The sequence below is a fragment of the Ranitomeya variabilis genome, chromosome 4 (genome assembly GCF_051348905.1).
Source record: "Ranitomeya variabilis isolate aRanVar5 chromosome 4, aRanVar5.hap1, whole genome shotgun sequence".
NCBI classification, from domain to species: Eukaryota; Metazoa; Chordata; class Amphibia; order Anura; family Dendrobatidae; genus Ranitomeya; species Ranitomeya variabilis.
The window spans coordinates 319835938-319856852 of record NC_135235.1 but is presented as its reverse complement, the minus strand read 5'-3'; the positions used below and the strand labels follow the sequence as shown (position 1 = coordinate 319856852).

The following is a 20915-nucleotide window of genomic DNA, read 5'->3' as shown; positions in this document are numbered from 1 at the left end:
ATGCAGTGTGATAGAATTCTGTCCAGGAGCGAGCGACAGAATTTTAGACGGAAGAATGGATTGTGCTTCTATTGTGGGGATTCTACTCATGTTATATCAGCATGCTCTAGGCGTACAAAGAAGCTTGATAAGTCTGTTTCCATTGGCACCATTCAGTCTAAGTTTATTTTGTCTGTAACCCTGATTTGCTCTTTGTCATCCATTGCCACGGACGCCTATGTTGACTCTGGCGCCGCTCTGAGTCTTATGGATTGGTCCTTTGCCAATCGTTGTGGTTTTGATTTAGAGCCTTTGGAGACTCTTATTCCTCTGAAGGGGATTGACTCCACCCCATTGGCTAATAATAAACCACAATACTGGACACAAGTAACCATGCGTATCAATCCGGATCACCAGGAGATTATTCGTTTCCTGGTGCTGTATAATTTACATGACGATTTGGTACTGGGATTGCCATGGTTGCAGTCTCACAATCCAGTCTTGGACTGGAGAGCAATGTCTGTGTTGAGCTGGGGATGTAAGGGTATTCATGGGGACTTACCTTTGGTTTCTATTTCGTCGTCCATTCCCTCTGAAGTCCCTGAGTTCCTCTCAGATTATCAAGACGTCTTTGACGAACCCAAGCTTGGGTCGTTACCTCCGCACCGTGAGTGCGATTGTGCCATAGATTTGATACCGGGTTGCAAATATCCAAAGGGTCGTTTGTTTAATTTGTCCGTGCCGGAACATGCTGCTATGCGGGAATATATAAAGGAGTCTTTGGAAAAGGGACATATTCGTCCATCTTCTTCTCCCTTGGGAGCTGGGTTTTTCTTTGTCTCAAAAAAGGACGGCTCTTTGAGACCATGTATTGATTATCGGCTTCTGAATAAGATCACTGTTAAGTACCAATACCCATTGCCATTGCTTACTGATTTGTTTGCTCGTATAGAGGGTGCGAAGTGGTTCTCTAAAATTGATCTTCGTGGGGCGTATAATTTGGTGCGGATCAGGCAGGGGGATGAGTGGAAGACCGCATTTAATACGCCCGAGGGCCACTTTGAGTATTTGGTCATGCCTTTTGGTCTTTCTAATGCCCCTTCAGTTTTCCAGTCTTTTATGCATGATATTTTCCGCGATTTTCTGGATAAATTTGTGATAATATATCTGGATGATATTCTGATTTTTTCTGATGACTGGGACTCTCATGTCCAGCAGGTCAGGAGAGTTTTTCAGGTTCTGCGGTCTAATTCTTTATGTGTGAAGGGGTCTAAGTGCGTTTTTGGGGTCCAGAAAATTTCCTTTTTGGGGTATATTTTTTCTCCCTCTTCCATTGAGATGGATCCCGTCAAGGTGCAAGCTATTTGTGACTGGACTCAGCCCTCCTCTCTTAAGGGTCTTCAGAGATTTTTGGGCTTTGCCAACTTTTACCGCCGATTTATTGCTGGTTTTTCGGATGTCGTTAAACCACTGACTGATTTGACCAGACATGGCGCTGATGTTGCTAATTGGTCCCCTCATGCTGTAGAGGCCTTTCAGGAGCTTAAGCACCGTTTTGCCTCTGCCCCTGTGTTACGTCAGCCTGATGTGAATCTGCCTTTTCAGGTTGAGGTTGACGCTTCGGAGATCGGAGCTGGGGCAGTGTTGTCGCAGAAAGGTTCCGACTGCTCCGTCATTAGACCTTGTGCCTTCTTTTCTCGCAAATTTTCGCCCGCAGAGCGGAATTATGATGTTGGGAATAGGGAGCTTTTGGCCATGAAGTGGGCGTTTGAGGAGTGGCGCCATTGGCTAGAGGGGGCTAAGCATCAGGTGGTGGTATTGACTGACCACAAAAATTTGATTTATCTTGAGACTGCCAGGCGCCTGAATCCTAGACAGGCGCGCTGGTCTTTATTTTTTTCTCGCTTTAATTTTGTGGTGTCATACCTACCGGGTTCTAAGAATGTTAAGGCAGATGCCCTTTCTAGGAGTTTTGACCCGGACTCTCCTGGTAATACTGAACCCACAGGTATCCTTAGGGAGGGAGTAATTTTGTCGGCCGTTTCTCCTGATCTGCGGCGGTCCTTGCAAGAGTTTCAAGCGGATAGACCGGATCGTTGTCCGCCTGATAGACTGTTTGTTCCGGATGATTGGACCAGTAGAGTCATCTCTGAGGTACATTCTTCTGCATTGGCGGGTCATCCCGGAATTTTTGGTACCAGGGATTTGGTGGCAAGATCCTTCTGGTGGCCTTCCCTGTCACGAGATGTGCGAGTCTTTGTGCAGTCATGTGACATTTGTGCTCGGGCCAAGTCTTGTAGTTCTCGGGCTAGCGGACTGCTGTTGCCCTTGCCTATTCCTAAGAGGCCTTGGACACACATCTCGATGGATTTTATTTCAGATCTGCCTGTTTCCCAGAAGATGTCTGTCATCTGGGTGGTCTGTGACCGTTTCTCTAAAATGGTCCATTTGGTTCCTCTGCCCAAGTTGCCTTCTTCTTCTGAGTTGGTTCCTCTGTTTTTTCAGAATGTTGTCCGATTGCACGGTATTCCTGAGAATATTGTTTCTGACAGAGGTACCCAATTTGTGTCTAGATTTTGGCGGGCATTCTGTGCTAGGATGGGCATAGATTTGTCTTTTTCATCTGCTTTTCACCCTCAGACTAATGGCCAGACCGAGCGGACTAATCAGACCCTGGAGACATATCTGAGGTGTTTTGTCTCTGCTGACCAGGATGATTGGGTTGCTTTTTTGCCATTGGCAGAGTTCGCCCTCAATAATCGGGCCAGCTCTTCCACCTTGGTGTCCCCGTTTTTCTGTAATTCGGGGTTTCACCCTCGATTTTCCTCCGGTCAGGTGGAATCCTCGGATTGTCCTGGAGTGGATGCGGTGGTGGAGAGATTGCACCACATCTGGGGGCAGGTTATGGACAATTTGAAGTTGTCCCAGGAGAAGACTCAGCGTTTTGCCAACCGTCATCGTCGTGTTGGTTCTCGGCTTTGTGTTGGAGATTTGGTCTGGTTGTCTTCTCGTTTTGTCCCTATGAGGGTCTCTTCTCCTAAGTTTAAACCTCGGTTCATCGGCCCTTATAGAATATTGGAGATTCTTAATCCTGTTTCTTTCCGTTTGGACCTCCCTGCGTCCTTTTCCATTCATAACGTTTTTCATCGGTCGTTATTGCGCAGGTATGAGGTGCCTGTTGTACCTTCAGTTGAGCCTCCTGCTCCGGTGTTGGTTGAGGGTGAGTTGGAGTACGTTGTGGAGAAAATTTTGGACTCTCGTGTTTCCAGACGGAGACTCCAGTATCTGGTCAACTGGAAGGGTTACGGCCAGGAGGATAATTCTTGGGTCAATGCATCTGATGTTCATGCTTCTGATCTTGTTCGTGCCTTCCATAGGGCTCATCCTGGTCGCCCTGGTGGATCTGGTGAGGGTTCGGTGCCCCCTCCTTGAGGGGGGGGTACTGTTGTGAATTTGGATTCTGGGCTCCCCCGGTGGCCGCTTGTGGAATTGGACTTGTCATCCTCTTTCCTGTTTCACCTGGTTCCATCAGTAGTGGGTGTCGCTATTTAAGCTCATTTCTCTGGTGGTTTCTTGCCGGTCAACAATGTTATCTGATGCCTCTCAGTGCTTGTTCCTGCTTCTGACAACTACTAGATAAGTTGGACTTTTGTCCATGTTTCGTTTGCCTATTTGTTCCAGTTCACAGCTGAAGTTTTGTTACTGTGTCTGGAAAGCTCTCGTTGATCAGGGATTGCTACTCTGGTGTTATGAGTTAATGCCAGAGTTTAAGGTAATCTCTGGATGGTGTTTTGTTAGTGTTTTTCTGCTGACCATGAAAGTATACTATCTGTCTTCTGCTATCTAGTAAGCGGACCTCAAATTTGCTAAGACTATTTTCCTGCTGCGTTTGTTGTTTCATCTGAACTCACCGTCATTATATGTGGGGGGCTACTGTCTTCTTTTGAATATTTCTCTAGAGGTGAGCCAGGTCTTATATTTCCCTCTGCTAGCTATTTAGGTCTTAGGCCAGAGCTGGGCATCTAGCAATAAATAGGAAATGCTACCTGGCTATTTCTAGTTGCGCGGCAGGCTTAGTTCATGGTCAGTATAGTTCCATCTTCCGAGAGCTTGTCCCTCTATAGGCTTGCTATGATCTCTGCTTGCAGAGATCATGACAGTTATAAGTATTATATATAATATATTATATTATATGTAATAGTGGGAAATGACACAGGGAAAAAGTATTGAACTCGCTTACTGAAATCTTTTTACTACTTCATACAAAAACCTTTGTTGGTGATGACAGCTGCAAGATGCCTCCTATATCGAGAAACTAGTCGCATGCATTGCTCAGGTGTGATTTTGGCCCATTCTTCCACTCAAACACTCTTCAGATCCAAAAGGTTCAGTGGGCTCCTTCTATGAACTTTGAGCTTTAGTCCCTTCCATAAATTTTCTATTGGATTCAGGTCAGGTGATTGGCTGGGCCATTCTAGCAGCTTTATTTTCTTTCTCTGAAACCAATTGAGAATTTCGTTGTGTGTTTGGGATCATTGCATTGCTGAAATGTCCACCCTTGTTTCATCTTCATCATCCTGGTAGACAGCAGGAGATTATTTATCAAGAATGTCTAAGTACATTTATACATTCATCCTTCCTTCAATTATATGAAGTTTGCCAGTGCCATATGCTGAAAAAAAGCCCCACACCATGATGTTCCCACTTCCAAACGTCACTGTTGGTATGGTGTTTTTGGGGTGATATGCAGTGCCTTTTGGTCTATAAAGAGGGTGTGTAATGGTATCCAAAGAAATCAATTTTGGTCTTGTCTGCCAGACTATATTTTCCCAGTATTTCACAGCTTTGTCTAAATGTTATTGAGCAAACTTTAAACTTGCTTGAACATGCTTTTTGTTAAGCCATGTAGTCTTACATGGTGAGCGTGCATACAGGCCATGGAGGTTCAGTGCATTACTCATAGATTTCTTTGAAACAATTGTACCTGCTGATTCCAGGTATTTCTGTAGCTCTCTACAGGTGGTCCTGGCTCTTGGACAACTCATTTGATAATTTTTTTCACTGCTCTGTCTGAAATCTTGCGGTGAGCACCTGGTAGTGGCTGGTTTATAGTGAAATTATGTTCTTTCCACTTCTGGATTATGGCCACAACAGTGCTCACTGAAACCTGCAGTTGATTAGAAATTCTAATGTAACTAATGCCATCAATATGCTTTGCAACAATAAGGTTGCAAAGTTCTTGAGACAGCTCACTGGTTTTACCCTCCTTTTCATAAGCCATCAATTGAACCAGCTTATATTATTTTTCACTAAATGGCAGCATTGCTTTCTAATTAGTGACTGATTTTTAGCTATCACTTTCCATGGCTTTTTACACCTCTCTTTCTTCATGGTTGGTTTGCAATGTGTTTTAATAAACAAATAAATGTGCAGTTTTATCCACTTACCTGTTCATCACTGGAGGATTTCTTTTATTCTTTGATTGCTGTGCCTGGACCTGGGCGGCTCTGTGCGACGTCTAAACCACAAACACGGTTTATCTGATGAGTTGACTTTCCCTCTCTCCTTCTCCATCTTGGACATCTCATTCTTCATGTGTTCAATATTTTTTTCCCTGTGCAATTGCTCATGATTACACATAACTTACTTTATTGACATCCATGGTCTGATTTTTTTGCCTTTGCGGATTGGATAGGTTCATATCAACACCTGGTAAAAATTGCTATCAATAGCAACTTTTGAAGTATATTTACTTAGAAAATTGGTGACATGTTCATTACCTATTTCACCCACTGTGTATATATGTATATACAATATATATATGTAGAATATACATTTTTATTGCCATAAGAGCAGAATTGCATTTTCTGTTTCATCATTTCAGCTCAAAGAGCCAAGTTGACAGAAAAATAAAAAATGTATGGCTCTTAAAAGATTGATGAAAAATTGAAAGTGCAAAAAATGGAAAACTGCCTGGTCAGGAAGGGTGTTTAATTATTTTTTTCATAAATCAATAGTGATAGCAAAGATAAGACTATATCTTATATGAGAGAAAAATTCTCTTTCCCCCATATCAGTCACTTTTTGTTTTCCGCATCGATCATTTACTCTCTAAAAATGCTTAAAACTGTTTTACAAATCTGGCTGCCATGAGGGATCAAATTGCTCTTGCTGTCTACAAACCTTTATGGGGAGTGGATGGGGAAAGGAGTTGGCTGAAGAAAAGGCAGAACAAAAAAAGGAAAATATTGCTTAAAGGGAATCTGTCAGTGCAGCACCCCAGGTTACCGGTTGCTGCAGTGATGTTGCTTTTCCTTCGGGGAAGGTGATGTCATGCTCTGAGGCAAAGGAGTTCTCTTCACCAGGTAAGGCACACACATGCAACACATTCTGAATCCAGGCCAGGAGGGGGAGCTCAATACCCGGATTCAGGGGAGCTTCCCTGTATAAAGATCCTGACCTGGAGGAGGAGTTAGACAGTTGTTCAGACACAGTTGGTCCAGGGAGACCAAGCAGAGCAGATGTGTAGGAGAGACGTAGAGCAGACAGAGAGGCCTGGCAGCCACGAGGGAGCTGCAACCTCTGGAAGAAGGAAGAACCTGAAGGGTTGTTGTATGTGGAGTAGCCGGAAGGGAAGGAGCACAGGAGAGGAACAGAGCTCAGAGGGGAACTGTGGCAGGGCACCCTATTAGCTGAAGCACAGTAGCCGGTAATCGGGAGCCCTAAGCTTTTGTGGGACTCTAGGACACAGAGCAGAACCGCACCACGCCTGAGACGCAGCAGCACCTGAGGAGCCTGGGGCATGTTAGAGTCCCTGTAAAAAGGCTCAAGCTGCCCGTCGTGCAGGTACCTGTCCCAGGACAGGGGGAGAAACCCGAGGACCCTGTAGCAAGCTACGGCAGCAGGGACCTCACCTTGAAAGGCACTAGTTGGAAAGGCTCACGGACTTCTACTGGTACAGGAGAACTCTCACTTGCCTATGAGCCGGCCGGACCACCATCCTCCATACCTGGTACCCTGGACTGTGGCCAGCAACCTACAGTAAACCAGGTAAAGACTTATAACTTGTCTCCTCCATTTATTCACCGGCCTTACCATCTACGCCACACCATAGGACCCCTGGGAACCCTGCTTCACCTGGGGGAAGTGTAACATCTGGGCTGCCGCAACATCCCCCAGGGGACCCCTCTAATGCAGCATCGGTCCCCCTATTGACTGAATTCCACAAGTGGCGTCACGACAAACTTTGAACATTTAACCCCCTTTAACATTGATGCCCAGGGCCACAGACCGGGTCGCAGCCACCGTGACATCCCCCTTGCGACCGGACCCGGTACCGAGTACCCCACTGCCCTGTGGGCGCGTCATCAGCTTCCCCAGGGACTCCTAAATCACCCTCATGTCTTTATTCAACATCTACTATACTATACTATATGAAAATACTAGTCCCACTAATTATATTATCACATCCTTGTGGCTTGAGTGTCATGATTTGCAAGGTGTATGCACCCGAGCTCCAACACTGTACATTCCCAGAGGCAGCGCTTTGTAGCCAGCTACAAATCCTGTGTCAACGCTGCTTCCCTGGACATGTACAGTGTGTCGATGAAGCTGTGGTATAAGCACCCGGCATCAGTGCACATTGTCAGGCAGGCAGACATTTGCAAGTCAAGTTATGAAAACGATTTTTATGGTGATAGACAAAGCAACAAGCCACCAAAAGGGCTTGTTCAAAACTATATTAGGGGTTAAATAAAGACATTTAACCCTTACATTTTGGGGGCCCTGGGGAAGCTGACAGGTTCCCTTTAGGCATGAGGTACAGAAGGTAAAATTGTTGAAAGTACAAATACAACACCCCTAAATAGTGTTGTCTCTTGTCTTATATCTTTGTAGCTGAAATCTTCATTGATAAAAATAGAGAAATAAAATGCAAAAGTAGGTGTCTAGAGTCTACTCTGTTGCATCGGTCAAAGAACTTATTTCAAACATCATTGAAGTAGCAATTGTCTGAGTGCTCTACTGTGGTAAAATCTATAAATGCCCATAGCTAAAACTAACATGGTAAAAGAGCAAATGCATTTTTTTATGACCTGTAAGTTTTTTTCTTTTTTTCTTAGGTTTAGGAATGGAAAACATTGGCGGCATCTTTGTTGTGTTAATCTGTGGTCTAATAGTAGCTATTTTCATGGCAGTACTTGAGTTCCTGTGGACCATACGCAATTCTGAAGAACCTGAGGTAAAATATGACATCTTAATTCACATTATGCCTAAATGTTATGTACATTAACTAAACAGAAAATCTACCCATGCTCCAGATATCTACCCATGCTCCAGACATCTACTCATGCTCAAGGCATCTACCCATTCTCCAGACATCTACCCATGCTCCCGATATCTACCTATGCTCCAGACATCTACCCATGTTTCAGACATCTACCTATGCTCCAGACATCTACCCATGTTCTAGACATCTATCCATGCACCAGACATCTACCCATGCTCCAGATATCTACCCATGGTCAAAGCATCTACTCATGCTCAAGGCATCTACCCATGCTCCAGACATCTACCCATGTTCCAGATATCTATCCATGCACCAGACATCTACCCATGCTCCAGATATCTACCCATGGTCAAAGCATCTACTCATGCTCAAGGCATCTACCCATGCTCCTGACATCTACCCATGCCCCCGACATCTATCCGTGCTCAGACATCTACCCATGCTCCAGACATCTACCCATGCTCCAGACATCTACCCATTCTCCAGACATCTACCCATTCTCCAGACATCTACCCATGCTCCAGACATCTACCTATGCTCAGGCTTGGACTGGCCCACAGGAGAACAGGAGAATCCCCATGATCCAGATGGTCAACAAAATACGTAATAGCCAAATATTGTTCATCAATTCAATAACGAATCTACCCACGCTGCGGATTACCTATGATGTATTAATATTACACCTAGGTATTATATACCGTAAATTAACTCGATAGGGAATTTACTCAAGCTCTTGATTGCTAATTATCTATTAACCCCTTACCGCTGCAGAGATTCTTTATTTTTACTCTTTCATTTTTCTACTCCCTTTTTCCAGGGCCTACAATTTTTTTATTTTTTTTATTGACATGGCCATATAACTGCTTGTTTGTTATTGGACAAGTTGTAGTTTTTAGTGACATAATTAATTTTACCTATGATATAATGTACTGACAAAAAAAATTAAGTACTAGGAAAACTATAGTTTTTGAGGTATTGTTTTTCTAGAGCTCATTATGCACTTAAACTTACATGGCAATACGATTTTCCAGGTCAGTATGTTCACAGTAATATCAAACATGCATAGGGTTTTGTTTACAATTTATTTATAAAGTATTTAAAAAAATTCAGAAATTTGTAAAAAAAATAAATAAAAATATATTGGTTTGGGTCATAACTTTTTAGTTTTTCTGTCGATGTACCTGCCTTTCACACGTATTAAGCTGATGTTATCATTGTTACTGTTTTGGAGTAAGTACCGTATTTTCCGGCGTACAAGACGACTTTTTAACCCCTGAAAATCTTCTTAAAAGTCGGGGGTCGTCTTGTACGCCGGGAATCGCCTTGTACGCCGGGTGTATATGGTGGGTGGGGGGGGGAGTGATCCTGATGACGACGAGGGGGCGTCTCACAGAAAAGTGAGTATCCCCCATTACCTTATCATAGCGCTGCAGCGTGGGGTCTCTGTGCTGGGAGCGGCGGCGGCTGCTGTGCTGTGGCGGCTCCTCTTCTGCAGTGTGGGGCCTCTGGTGCTGTGGGGCGGTGGCGGCGGCGGCGGCGTATCTTCATGCAGTCGGGGCTCCTCCGGCATCTCAGCCTGGAAGCCCCGCCGGCAACTCCATCGGTACAATGCACTGGCCTCCGGGAAAATGGCCGCTGCTTAGATTCAGATCTCGTTGAGATCTGAATCTGAGCATGCGCAGCCCCCAGCGGCCGGGCCACCGCATCGCACCTATTGAGCTGCCTCCGGGAAAATGGCCACTGCTCAGATTCAGATCTCGTCTCCCGAGATCTCGGGACGAGATCTGAATCTGAGCAGCGGCCATTTTCCCGGAGGCCACCTGACCGCATTGTACCCATGGAGTTGCCGGCGGGGCTTCCAGTCTTTGAGATGCCGGAGGAGCCCCGACTGTATGAAGATACGCCGCCGCCACTGCCCCACAGCACCAGAGGCCCCACACTGCAGAAGAGGAGCCGCCACAGCACAGCACAGCAGCCGCCGCTCCCAGCACAGAGACCCCACGCTGCAGCGCTATGATAAGGTAATGGGGGATACTCACTTTCCTGTGAGACGCCCCCTCGTCCTCATCAGGATCACTCCCCCCCCCCCCCCAAAAGGCACATATTCACCGGTCCTATAAGACGACATAGGGTGTATAAGAAGACCCCCGACTTTTAAGAAGATTTTATTTTTTAACTGGTAAAGTTGGGGGGTCGTCTTATACGCCCAGTCGTCTTATACGCCGGAAAATACGGTACATGTGACATTTTTATAACTCTTTATTGAATTTTTGGCTGAATTGTGGTGACCAAAAACACCAATTCTGATATCGTGATTTTCCATTCTGTTTCAGCATTTACTGCATGAGATATTTTTATATTATTTTAGTTCAGTAAACTACACACCCAGCAACACCAAATTATTTTAATTCAGCAAATTACGCTCCCAGCAACACATTAAAAATTTTTTAATTGTTATTTAATTTTCATTTTCTAATTAGTTCCCTTAGGGGACTTGAACCGGATAACTCTTGTTCACCTATGCAATACAATAGTATTGCATATTATTTTGAAATAGACAATCCTCTATGAAGCCCAGCCACAGGTTGTGCTCCAAGGGAGATGTCATATAGCAGACATGGGTGCCTTCAGAAAGCCCCTAGGTGCCATTGCAATTGATTGATACAACACTTGGGCGTTGATGGCCATCAGAAGTGAAGACTGTTAAGCTTAACAGCAGAATTTTTAGAGGCTAAATTGATTAAATCAGTGTTACCTCCCATTTCAGTTACTGATAGCAGCCAACTAATTAACACAACCGCTAACCATGCCACAAGATGCGAGCTCAACTCCTGAGCCTGCTCTATAGGCCGGAGTCACACTACAGAGAAATACGGACGAGTGCTATGCGAGAAAAAAATCGCATAGCACTCGGACCAATGTTAATCTATGGGGCAGCTCCCATCATCAGTTTTTTCTCAGCCGTAATATACGTGCGAGTAAAATCGCAGCATGCTGCGATTTGCACAGTATGTCGGCCGAGACTTGCCAATGAAAGTCTATGGGTACGAGAAACTCGCACACCACACGGACCATCAGTGTGATTTGCGAGAAATATGCACCGGTGTCCTTTCGAAAAGCTGGCAATTCAGTGCGGTGTAATGTAAAATCACACTGACAGGTTAAAATAGAATAGATAAAATAAATGTCTACACATAGTATAGGTAGATATATATATGTGTCATTGACACACATATACAGTACAGACCAAAAGTTTGGACACACCTTCTCATTTAAAGATTTTTGTGTATTTTCATGACTATGAAAATTTTACATTCACACTGAAGGCATCAAAACTATGAATTAACACATGTGGAATTATATACTTAACAAAAAAGTGTGAAACAAATGAAATTATGTCTTATATTCTAGGTTCTTCAAAGTAGCCACCTTTTGCTTTAATGACTGCTTTGCACACTCTTGGCATTCTCTTGATGAGCTTCAAGAGGTAGTAACCAGCAATGGTCTTCCAACAATCTTGAAGGAGTTCCCAGAGATGCTTAGCACTTGTTGGTCCAGCTCACCTCAAACCATCTCAATTGTGTTCAGGTCTGGTGACTGTGGAGGCCAGGTCATCTGGCGTAGCATCCCATCACTCTCCTTCTTGGTCAAATAGCCCTTACACAGCCTGGAGGTGTGTTTGGGGTCATTGTCCTGTTGAAAAATAAATGATGGTCCAACTAAACGCAATCCGGATGGAATAGCATGCCGCTGCAAGATGCTGTCGTAGCCATGCTGGTTCAGTATGCCTTCAATTTTGAATAAATCCCCAACAGTGTCACGAGCAAAACACCCCCACACCATCACACCTCCTCCATGCTTCACTGTGGGAACCAGGCATGTAGAGTCCATCTGTTCACCTTTTCTGCGTTGCACAAAGACACGGTGGTTGGAACCAAAGATCTCAAATTTGGACTCATCAGACCAAAGCACAGATTTCCACTGGTCAAATGTCCATTCCTTGTGTTCTTTAGCCCAAACAAGTCTCTTCTGCTTGTTGCCTGTCCTTAGCAGTGGTTTTCTAGCAGGTATTTTACCATGAAGGCCTGCTGCACAAAGTCTCCTCTTAACAAGGGTTGTAGAGATGTGTCTGCTGCTAGAACTCTGTGTGGCAATGACCTGGTCTCTAATCTGAGCCGCTGTTAACCTGCGATTTCTGAGGCTGGTGACTCGGATAAACTTATCCTCAGAAGCAGAGGTGACTCTTGGTCTTCCTTTCATGGGGCTGTCCTCATGTGAGCCAGTTTCTTTGTAGCGCTTGATGGTTTTTCCCACTGCACTTGGGGACACTTTCAAAGTTTTCCCCATTTTTTAGACTGACTGACCTTCATTTCTTAAAGTAATGGTGGCCACTCGTTTTTCTTTACTTAGCTGCTTCTTTCTTGCCATAATACAAATTCTAACAGTCTATTTAGTAGGACTATCAGCTGTGTATCCATCAGACTTCTACACAACACAACTGATGCACCCAACACCATTTATAAGACAAGAAATCCCACTTATTGAACCTGACAGGGCACACCTGTGAAATGAAAACCATTTCCGGTGACTACCTCTTGAAGCTCATCAAGAGAATGCCAAGAGTGTGCAAAGCAGTCATCAAAGCAAAAGGTGGCTACTTTGAAGAACCTAGAATATAAGACATAATTTCAGTTGTTTCACCATTTTTTGTTAAGTATATAATTCCACATGTGTTAATTTATAGTTTTGATGCCTTCAGTGTGAATGTACAATTTTCATAGTCATGAAAATACAGAAAAATCTTTAAATGAGCAGGTGTTTCCAAACTTTTGGTCTGTACTGTATATATCTATATATTTATATTTCATAGAGAGTTAGATAGCAGAATAGCCGATAATTCATTTGTCGGCTTTTGCTAAATCAATGCAGAACCTGACAGGATATGAGACATTGTTTACATACAGTAAACCATTGCATATCCGTTAGATTTTTATATGTCCCTCACTAATAATGTTAGTAGTGTGTGTGTGTAAAATTTTGGTGCTGTAGGTGTTAAATTAAAGGATTAATTCACGGAAAAAACGGCGTGGGCTCCCACTCAATTTTCTCTGCCAGAGAGGAAAGCCAGTGACTGAGGGCAAATATCAATAGCCTAGAGAGGGACGATGGTTATTGCCCCCCTCCCCCTGCTACAAAAATCTTCCCCCAGCCACCCCAGAAAAGGCACATCTGTAGCCTCTCTCTTCCTGTTGCCCTGTGGCGGTGGCATATGGGGTAATAAGGGGTTAATGACACCTTGCTATTGTAAGGTGACATTAAGCCTGGTTAATAATAGAGATGAGTCAATAAGACACCTATCCATTATTAATCCAATAGTATGAATGGGTTAAAAATACACACACACATTAAGAATAAAGTATTTTAATGAAATAATGAAACACAAAGATTTAACATCTTTATTGCACTCTCAATCTAATGGAAGCACTTGTTCTTCTGTAAAAAAAATGCAAAATAAAAAAGCAACAATATCCAATACCTGTCCACGTAGTCATATCCCATGATGTAAATCAAGTTCACCGCATCAGGAAGGGACTCTGCGCAGCCTCAGTGACTTCAGCGGTAGTCAATGAGGCTGGCATACTCCGCCTGACCCGCGGTGAACTGACAGCGTGGGAAAATGTCCAGAAACTTTCCCACACTAATGAGTTCATGTCCGGTCAGGCGGGGAGACTGCGCAGGCAGCTTTTCATTCATTCCTTCATGGTTTACAGCCCCGCCGGTAGCATTAGCTCCGCTCCGGGTTGTAAACTTTTTACCCTCTTGAGATGGATTGCAGTGTGGGACTTGACTGTACTGCGAACAGGTATGGGATACTGTTGCTTTTTTATTTTGCATTTTTTTTAACAGAAGAACGAGGGCTTCGCTTGGATTGAGAGTGCAATAAAGATGTTAAAACCTGCGTGTTTCATTATTTCATTAAAAGACTTTATTCTTAATGTGTGTATTTTTAACCCTTTCATACTATTGGATTAATAATGGATAGGTGTTTTATTGACACGTCTCCATTATTAAAGAGGCTTAATGTCACCTTACAATAGCAAGGTTACATTAACCCCTTATTACCCCATATGCCACCACCACAGGGCAATGGGAAGAGAGAGGCTAAGTGCCGGAATAGATGCGCCTTTGCTGGGGTGGCTGGGGGCAGATTGTTTTAGCCAGGGGGGCCAATAACCATGGTCCCTCTCTAGGCTATTAATATCTGCTCTCAGTCACTGGCTTTCCCTTTCTGAGGGAGAAAATTGCTGGGGAGCCCACACCAGTTTTTTCCGTGAATTAATCCTTTAATTTAACACCTACAGCTCCAAAATTTTACACACACACACACACACACACACACACACACTACTAACATTATTAGTGAGGGACATATAAAAATCTAACGAATATGCAATGGTTCACTGTATGCAAACCATGTCATATCCTGTCGGGTTCTGTATTGATTTAGCAAAAGCCGACTAATGAATCACTTTTCAGGGAACATTTGTACGATTCTCGGCTGTGAAAAACGGACCGATTTTTTATACGCTATGTGTGACTCCGGCCATACACTGATAGCAGGGCAGCGGTCTCTAAGAGGCTAATTTTATAACTAGATATTGTGTACAATAGCTTGAAATATCTACTTATGCTCCCAATTGCCCAGTTGTCCATTACATGGTACTTATCTTGTATTTTTTTCCTAGGTTTCTGTGTGCAAAGAAATGGCGACAGAATTAAGCAACATAATACTCTGCAAGGACAGTCTCCTACCACGTCGTAGGCGTGGGGGTGTTATACGTTCTAGATCTACCATTCAAGATGATAGAAGAGGACGCAATACTAGTATTCTCAGCAATGGTAAACTATGTGGTGGAAGTGGGCCTGACCCACTGGCACAGAGACTGGCGCAAGAAGCAGCTCTGGTAGCCAGAGAATGTACGCATATTCGAGTATGTCCGGAGTGCCGCCGCTTTCAAGGACTCAGAGTGCGAACCTCTGCCGGATCTCCAGCACAAAGTGAGGAGAGTTTATGGGAGAAGACAACAAACAGCAGTGAGCCAGAGTAGAAAGTCACGAGCACAGTCAAAGAGGATACAAAACATCCAGTGCGATTTTTTTAGTCATCATTTAATTATACAAATAAACTTTTTACAGCTAGAAGAAAATACTGTTAGTGAATTATACACAGTACAAAAAATTTAAAAAATCTCCCACAATGGATTTCTATGATCCGAGCTGCTGATGACATCACAAAGCTACCAATTTCTCGTAAAAATTAGCAGAGGACTAAACCTAGTCACATAATATTGTTATTTTTGGATATTGAGGGCCATTGTCTTCCTTTTCCCAAAGTCATAAACACCTAGAGGCTTTTATTTGGATACCCACAATGTCTGTAGTATTGAAACATTTGGTCTAAAATGATAACTCGGATCTGGTGAGAATAGGGTTGTTCTGTGTTCATGGGAACCGTTTTTGGTGTTTTAATCGGTTGAGAATGTTTTTACCATGGCTTCATGTGTGTCTTTGAAGGTTTGTGTTATACCAGTATTCATGTTTTGTAGAGAAAGTCAAGCCCTATATGAAGTGTACATCCTGGCCACGTGAAAAACTGGTGTCATGGGTTATAAATACTCATGACCGTCATGTAAATATAGAGCTTCGTCATTGTGTCATGAGGATAAGAGCTAGATTTACGAAATGGTCATTTGTGAAAGTAAATGAAAGAAGAAAAATTCCATCCTCACATGTTGGTATGGTGACATAGAGAACTGTTAAATATTCCATAGGATTAGGGGTACAGCACAACTCTAGAAACACCAAAAGGGTTAAACTCATAAAATAGTTGTTATGTACCACTTTTCCTGAAAAAAAAATCATGAACATATGACTTTCATAATGCTACATTTGGTAAATCTACTCCTTATAACAAAAAAATCCACTCCAGAAGTCCATTAAAGCTGTGTATGAAAGAAGTATAATGATATTTTTTGATGAAAAAATCTACAATTCTATGCAATTTCTGTAAAATAAAGAGAACAATTCTTAGTATGTTTGCATATGTGTAATTAATTTGTCCACAGCGTCTTGGTACATACTGGACTTATTTTATGTAATGGTGAAAAAATATTTTTCCAAATTGAAATTTTGATAGATCTTTGTTGATTTGCAACAAGAAAAGAGAGAAGAGACTACAACAATTCATGAAACAGGCATCAGAACAATGACAGGTATGAAACAATGCAGTAACTCTGATCATCAGTGCCCTCATTTCCTCGCTCTCTCCTGTAGAGTGTAAGCTCTTATGGTCAGCAAGGTCCGCTCTCTCCTATAAAGTGTAAGCTCTTATGGTCAGTGGGGTCCTCTCTCTCCTGTAGAGTGTAAGCTCTTATGGTCAGTGGGGTCCTCTCTCTCCTGTAGAGTGTAAGCTCTTATGGTCAGCAAGGTCCTCTTTCTTCTGTAGAGTGTAAGCTCTTATGGTCAGTGGGGTCCTCTCTCTCCTGTAGAGTGTAAGCTCTTATGGTCAGTGGGGTCCTCTTTCTCCTGTAGAGTGTAAACTCTTATGGTCAGTGGGGTCCTCTTTCTCCTGCATAGTGTAAACTATTATGGTCAGTGGGGTCCTCTCTCTCTCTCCTGTAGAGTGTAAGCTCTTATGGTCAGTGGGGTCCTCTCTCTCCTGTAGAGTGTAAGCTCTTATGGTCAGCAAGGTCCTCTCTCTCCTGTAGAGTGTAAGCTCTTATGGTCAGCAAGGTCCTCTTTCTCCTGCAGAGTTTAAGCTCTTATGGTCAGCAAGGTCCGCTCTCTCCTGTAGAGTGTAAGCTCTTATGATCAATGGGGTCCTCTCTCTCCTGTAGAGTGTAAGCTCTTATGATCAGTGGGGTCCTCTCTCTCCTGTACAGTGTAAGCTCTTATGATCAGCAAGGTCCTCTTTCTCCTGTAGATTGTTAGCTCTTATGGTCAGTGGGGCCCTCTTTCTCCTGTAGAGTGTAAGCTCTTATGGTCAGCAGGGTCCTCTCTCTCCAGTAGAGTGTAAGCTCTTATGATCAGCATGGTCCTCTCTCCTGTAGAGCGTAAGTTCTTGCGGTCAGTGGGGTCCTTTCTCTCTCCTGTAGAGTGTAAGCTATTATGATCAGCGGGATCCTCCCTCATATGTAGACTGTAAGCTCTTATAGTCAGCAGGGTCCTCTCTTTCTCGTGTAGAGTGTAAGCTCTTATGGTCAGCGGGGTCCTCTCTCTCCTGTAGAGTGTAAGCTCTTATGGTCAGCAGGGACCTCTCTCTATCCTGTAGATTGTAAGCTCTTATGGTCAGCAAGGTCTTCTCTATCCTGTAGATTGTAAGCTCTTATGGTCAGCAGGGTCCACTTTCTCATGTAGAGTGTAAGCTCATGGTCAGCAGGGTCCTCTTTCTCATGTAGAGCGAAAGCTCTTACGGTCAGTGGGGTCCTCTCTCTGTTCTGTAGAGTGTAAGCTCTTCTGGTCAGTGGGGTCCTCTTTCTCCTGTAGAGTGTAAGATCTTATGATCAGTGGGGTCCTCTCCCTCCTGTGGAGTGTAAGCTCTTATGGTCAGCAGGGTCCTCTTTCTCTTGTAGAGTGTATGCTCTTATGGTCAGTGGGGTCCTCTTTCGCTCTCTCACCACCATGTGTATTTTCCAATTACATACTTTCCAGTATTGAGATCTGTACAAATTTATTCACTGCAAATCACATGGAATTTTTTTTAAATTAGAATTACAAAGCATCCGCTTATCTCTAAGCACTAGATGTACCCGAAAGTTAAAAAAAAATAATCTTACCTTTAAAAATATGAATAAATAAAAATTTGAATCACTCTCCTTTTCCCCAGTTAAAAATAAAGAAATGTAAAAAAATGTGCATATTTGGTATCAGCAGTAAAGCTGAATCTATAATAATATAAAATGAATTAACCTAACTGATAAATGCTGTAAAGAACAAAAACAACACCAGACCTTCAGAAATCCTCCAGAAAATGAGTCCTGTTTCTTATGTCCCCTATGTTTCCCATGTTTGTTATCTCCCCTTAGGTGTTGAACCTCCTGACAAGCATTGAAAGCTCTTCTAAAGGCCAGGGGATGCAGATGAGCTGGCAATGCCTTGGCTGCAGACACTGTTCACACTTTGATACTGTGCTGCAATGACAGCTCTACACTGCTGGGGCTTTCTGTCCGACAAGTGGAGTGTGAAACTATCCAATGTGTAAATTTCACACAACAGATCACCACCAGGAAGACTTTTTTACAGCGTAGAATCTGCTAAAACTAAAGTATTCTCTCCTGCACATTGACAAGACCCTTTGGACCCTTTGCCTCATTGGAATGAGCCTTGTAAAATGTATACAACATGTGGTTGAGAACATGAGCAAAGCAGGGAGTGTTTTTTCATTTTTTTCCTCACAGAGCTACATGAAAGACCATGACTGTTGTGAAGGGCTGAACCAATGTGCTGAAATTAATTCTGCTCAATATTAATATTAACAAATTCATTATAATTATTATTGTATTTTAATTGTGTCACTTAATATTGAGCAGAATTAAGTATGCTGACACCCCCTACATACTGTATATGTCCACACAGTCCCCCTATATACAGTATGAGCCCCCACAAAGCCCCCTATATACAATATGAGCCCACACGTAGCCCCCCCCCCCCCCCCCATATGCAGCCACAAATCTCACACACATTCACACACGTATAAAAAAAACCACATACTCACCTTGCTCCTATTCCTCCGGAGCTCTGCTCCAGTCTTTGCTGGGTGCACTGACACTCCGAACACCAGACACAATGTAGTGACATCATCATGTCTGCTGTCTAAGTCACACACGCTGATTGGTGTAAGAAGGAGCCAGTGGCTCATTCACTGCTGTCATCAAATAGCCAGATTACACAGGCAGACTGCTGTCAACTATGTGCACTTAGCGATTGTCACGGTTCCATCCCTCAGTGTGTCTGGGATCCAGCAACTGACAGTGCTCCCATCCAATCTGGTACAGGGGTGTGCTGAAGCTGTCAGTACTTTGATTGACAGCTCAGTCCAGTCGTTCAGTCTGGTGTAGGAACTGTTAGTTTGTTGATTGACAGCTTGGCTGTCTATTCTGGGACTGGTAGGCGTCTCCAGGTGTTCTTTATCCCATCACAGAGTTCTAGCAGCAGACACATCTCTACAACAACTGTTAAGAGGAGACTTTGTGCAGCAGGCCTTCATGGTAAAATAGCTGCTAGGAAACCACTGCTAAGGACAGGCAACAAGCAGAAGAGACTTGTTTGGGCTAGAGAACACAAGGAATGGACATTAGACCAGTGGAAATCTGTGCTTTTGTCTGATGAGTCCAAATTTGAGATCTTTGGTTCCAACCACCATGTCTTTGTGCGACGCAGAAAAGGTGAACGGATGGACTCTACATGCCTGGCTCCCACCATGAAGCATGGAGGAGGAGGTGTGATGGTGTGGGGGTGCTTTGCTGATGACACTGGGGGGGATTTATTCAAAATTGAAGGCAGCCTTAGGTGCTATTGTGCTTTTGCCACTACCACCAGATGCACCACCACCATCAGTACCAGCTGGCAACCACCGCCCACGGGCTCTTCCACCAGACTTCCTCATTTTTTGGAAAATCTAACCAAAATAACAACCATTATATGGTACCATAAAACAAGGTAGAAGGTGTATATAAACTTGTTGAGAATTTAAATCTCCCTTTTTTTTGGGAGACTGAACCAAAACTCAGGCCCTGTGCATTAAACAACACAATGTAAGTGGCAGAAAGTGGCTGGCTGATATACGACAAACTAACAGGACTGAAGTATATCCACTTTGTGAGAATTTGAATCTCACTTTTTTGGGGGGGAGACTGAACCAAAACTCAGGCCCAGTGTATATAACAACGCAATCTAAGTGGCAGAAAGTGGCTGGCTGACATACGACAAACTAACAGGACTGAAGAATATCTACTTTGTGAGAATTTGAATCTCACTTTTTTTTTTGGAGACTGAACCAAAACTCAGGCCCAGTGTAGAAAACACCACAATGTAAGTGGCAGCAAGTGGCTGGAAGATATACGAAAAATACAAGGACTGTAGTACAATTTCTATCTCCCTACAATGATCTCAGGACAAGTATGGCAGCAATAAAAAGGACTGCTGCACACAAAAGTGTGGACAAATAAACAAGATAACTGCAGAAAGGAGCAACAAGATTTTTGCTTTTAAAAAAGCAGTTGGTTTACACAGCACCGTGCAAACAGCAATGCAGCTATCAGGGAGCCTTATAAGGCAGCCTAATAAGCTACAGAGCTGATGCACAAAAATTTAGCCTCCACTGTCCCTGCAAAAAAAGGTGGTGTTGGACAGTGGAAATCGCTACAGCACAAGCAGTTTGGGGGCTAATCTTCCCTCCCTAACTATATCCCTTCTTCTGATGAAGCTGCAGCAACCTCTCCCTATGCTAAGATCGGCAGAAGTAAGATGGCGGTCGGCGTGCATGCCCATTTATATCCCCTGTGACGCCGCAGAAAGCAAGCCAATCACTGTCATGCCCTTCTCTAAGATGGTGGGGACCGAGACCTATGTCATCACGCTGCCCACACTC

At 43.6% G+C, this 20915-nt stretch overlaps 1 protein-coding gene across 5 annotated transcripts in view; it reads left to right on the top strand.

Moving 5' to 3' along the window:
- Positions 1-16376, top strand: part of GRIK4 (glutamate ionotropic receptor kainate type subunit 4) — an 888411-nt gene extending 872035 nt beyond the window's left edge. For 3 of the 5 annotated variants that reach the window (XM_077250470.1, XM_077250471.1, XM_077250472.1), the window contains 2 exons: positions 8100-8218; positions 15013-16376. In XM_077250470.1, coding sequence (XP_077106585.1) covers positions 8100-8218; positions 15013-15375 — 482 coding nt within the window. In that variant the 3' untranslated portion in view covers positions 15376-16376. The remainder of the gene's footprint in view (positions 1-8099; positions 8219-15012) is intronic. The other 2 variants (XM_077250469.1, XM_077250473.1) reach the window with 1 other exon arrangement.
- Positions 16377-20915: the final 4539 nt, after the last annotated feature.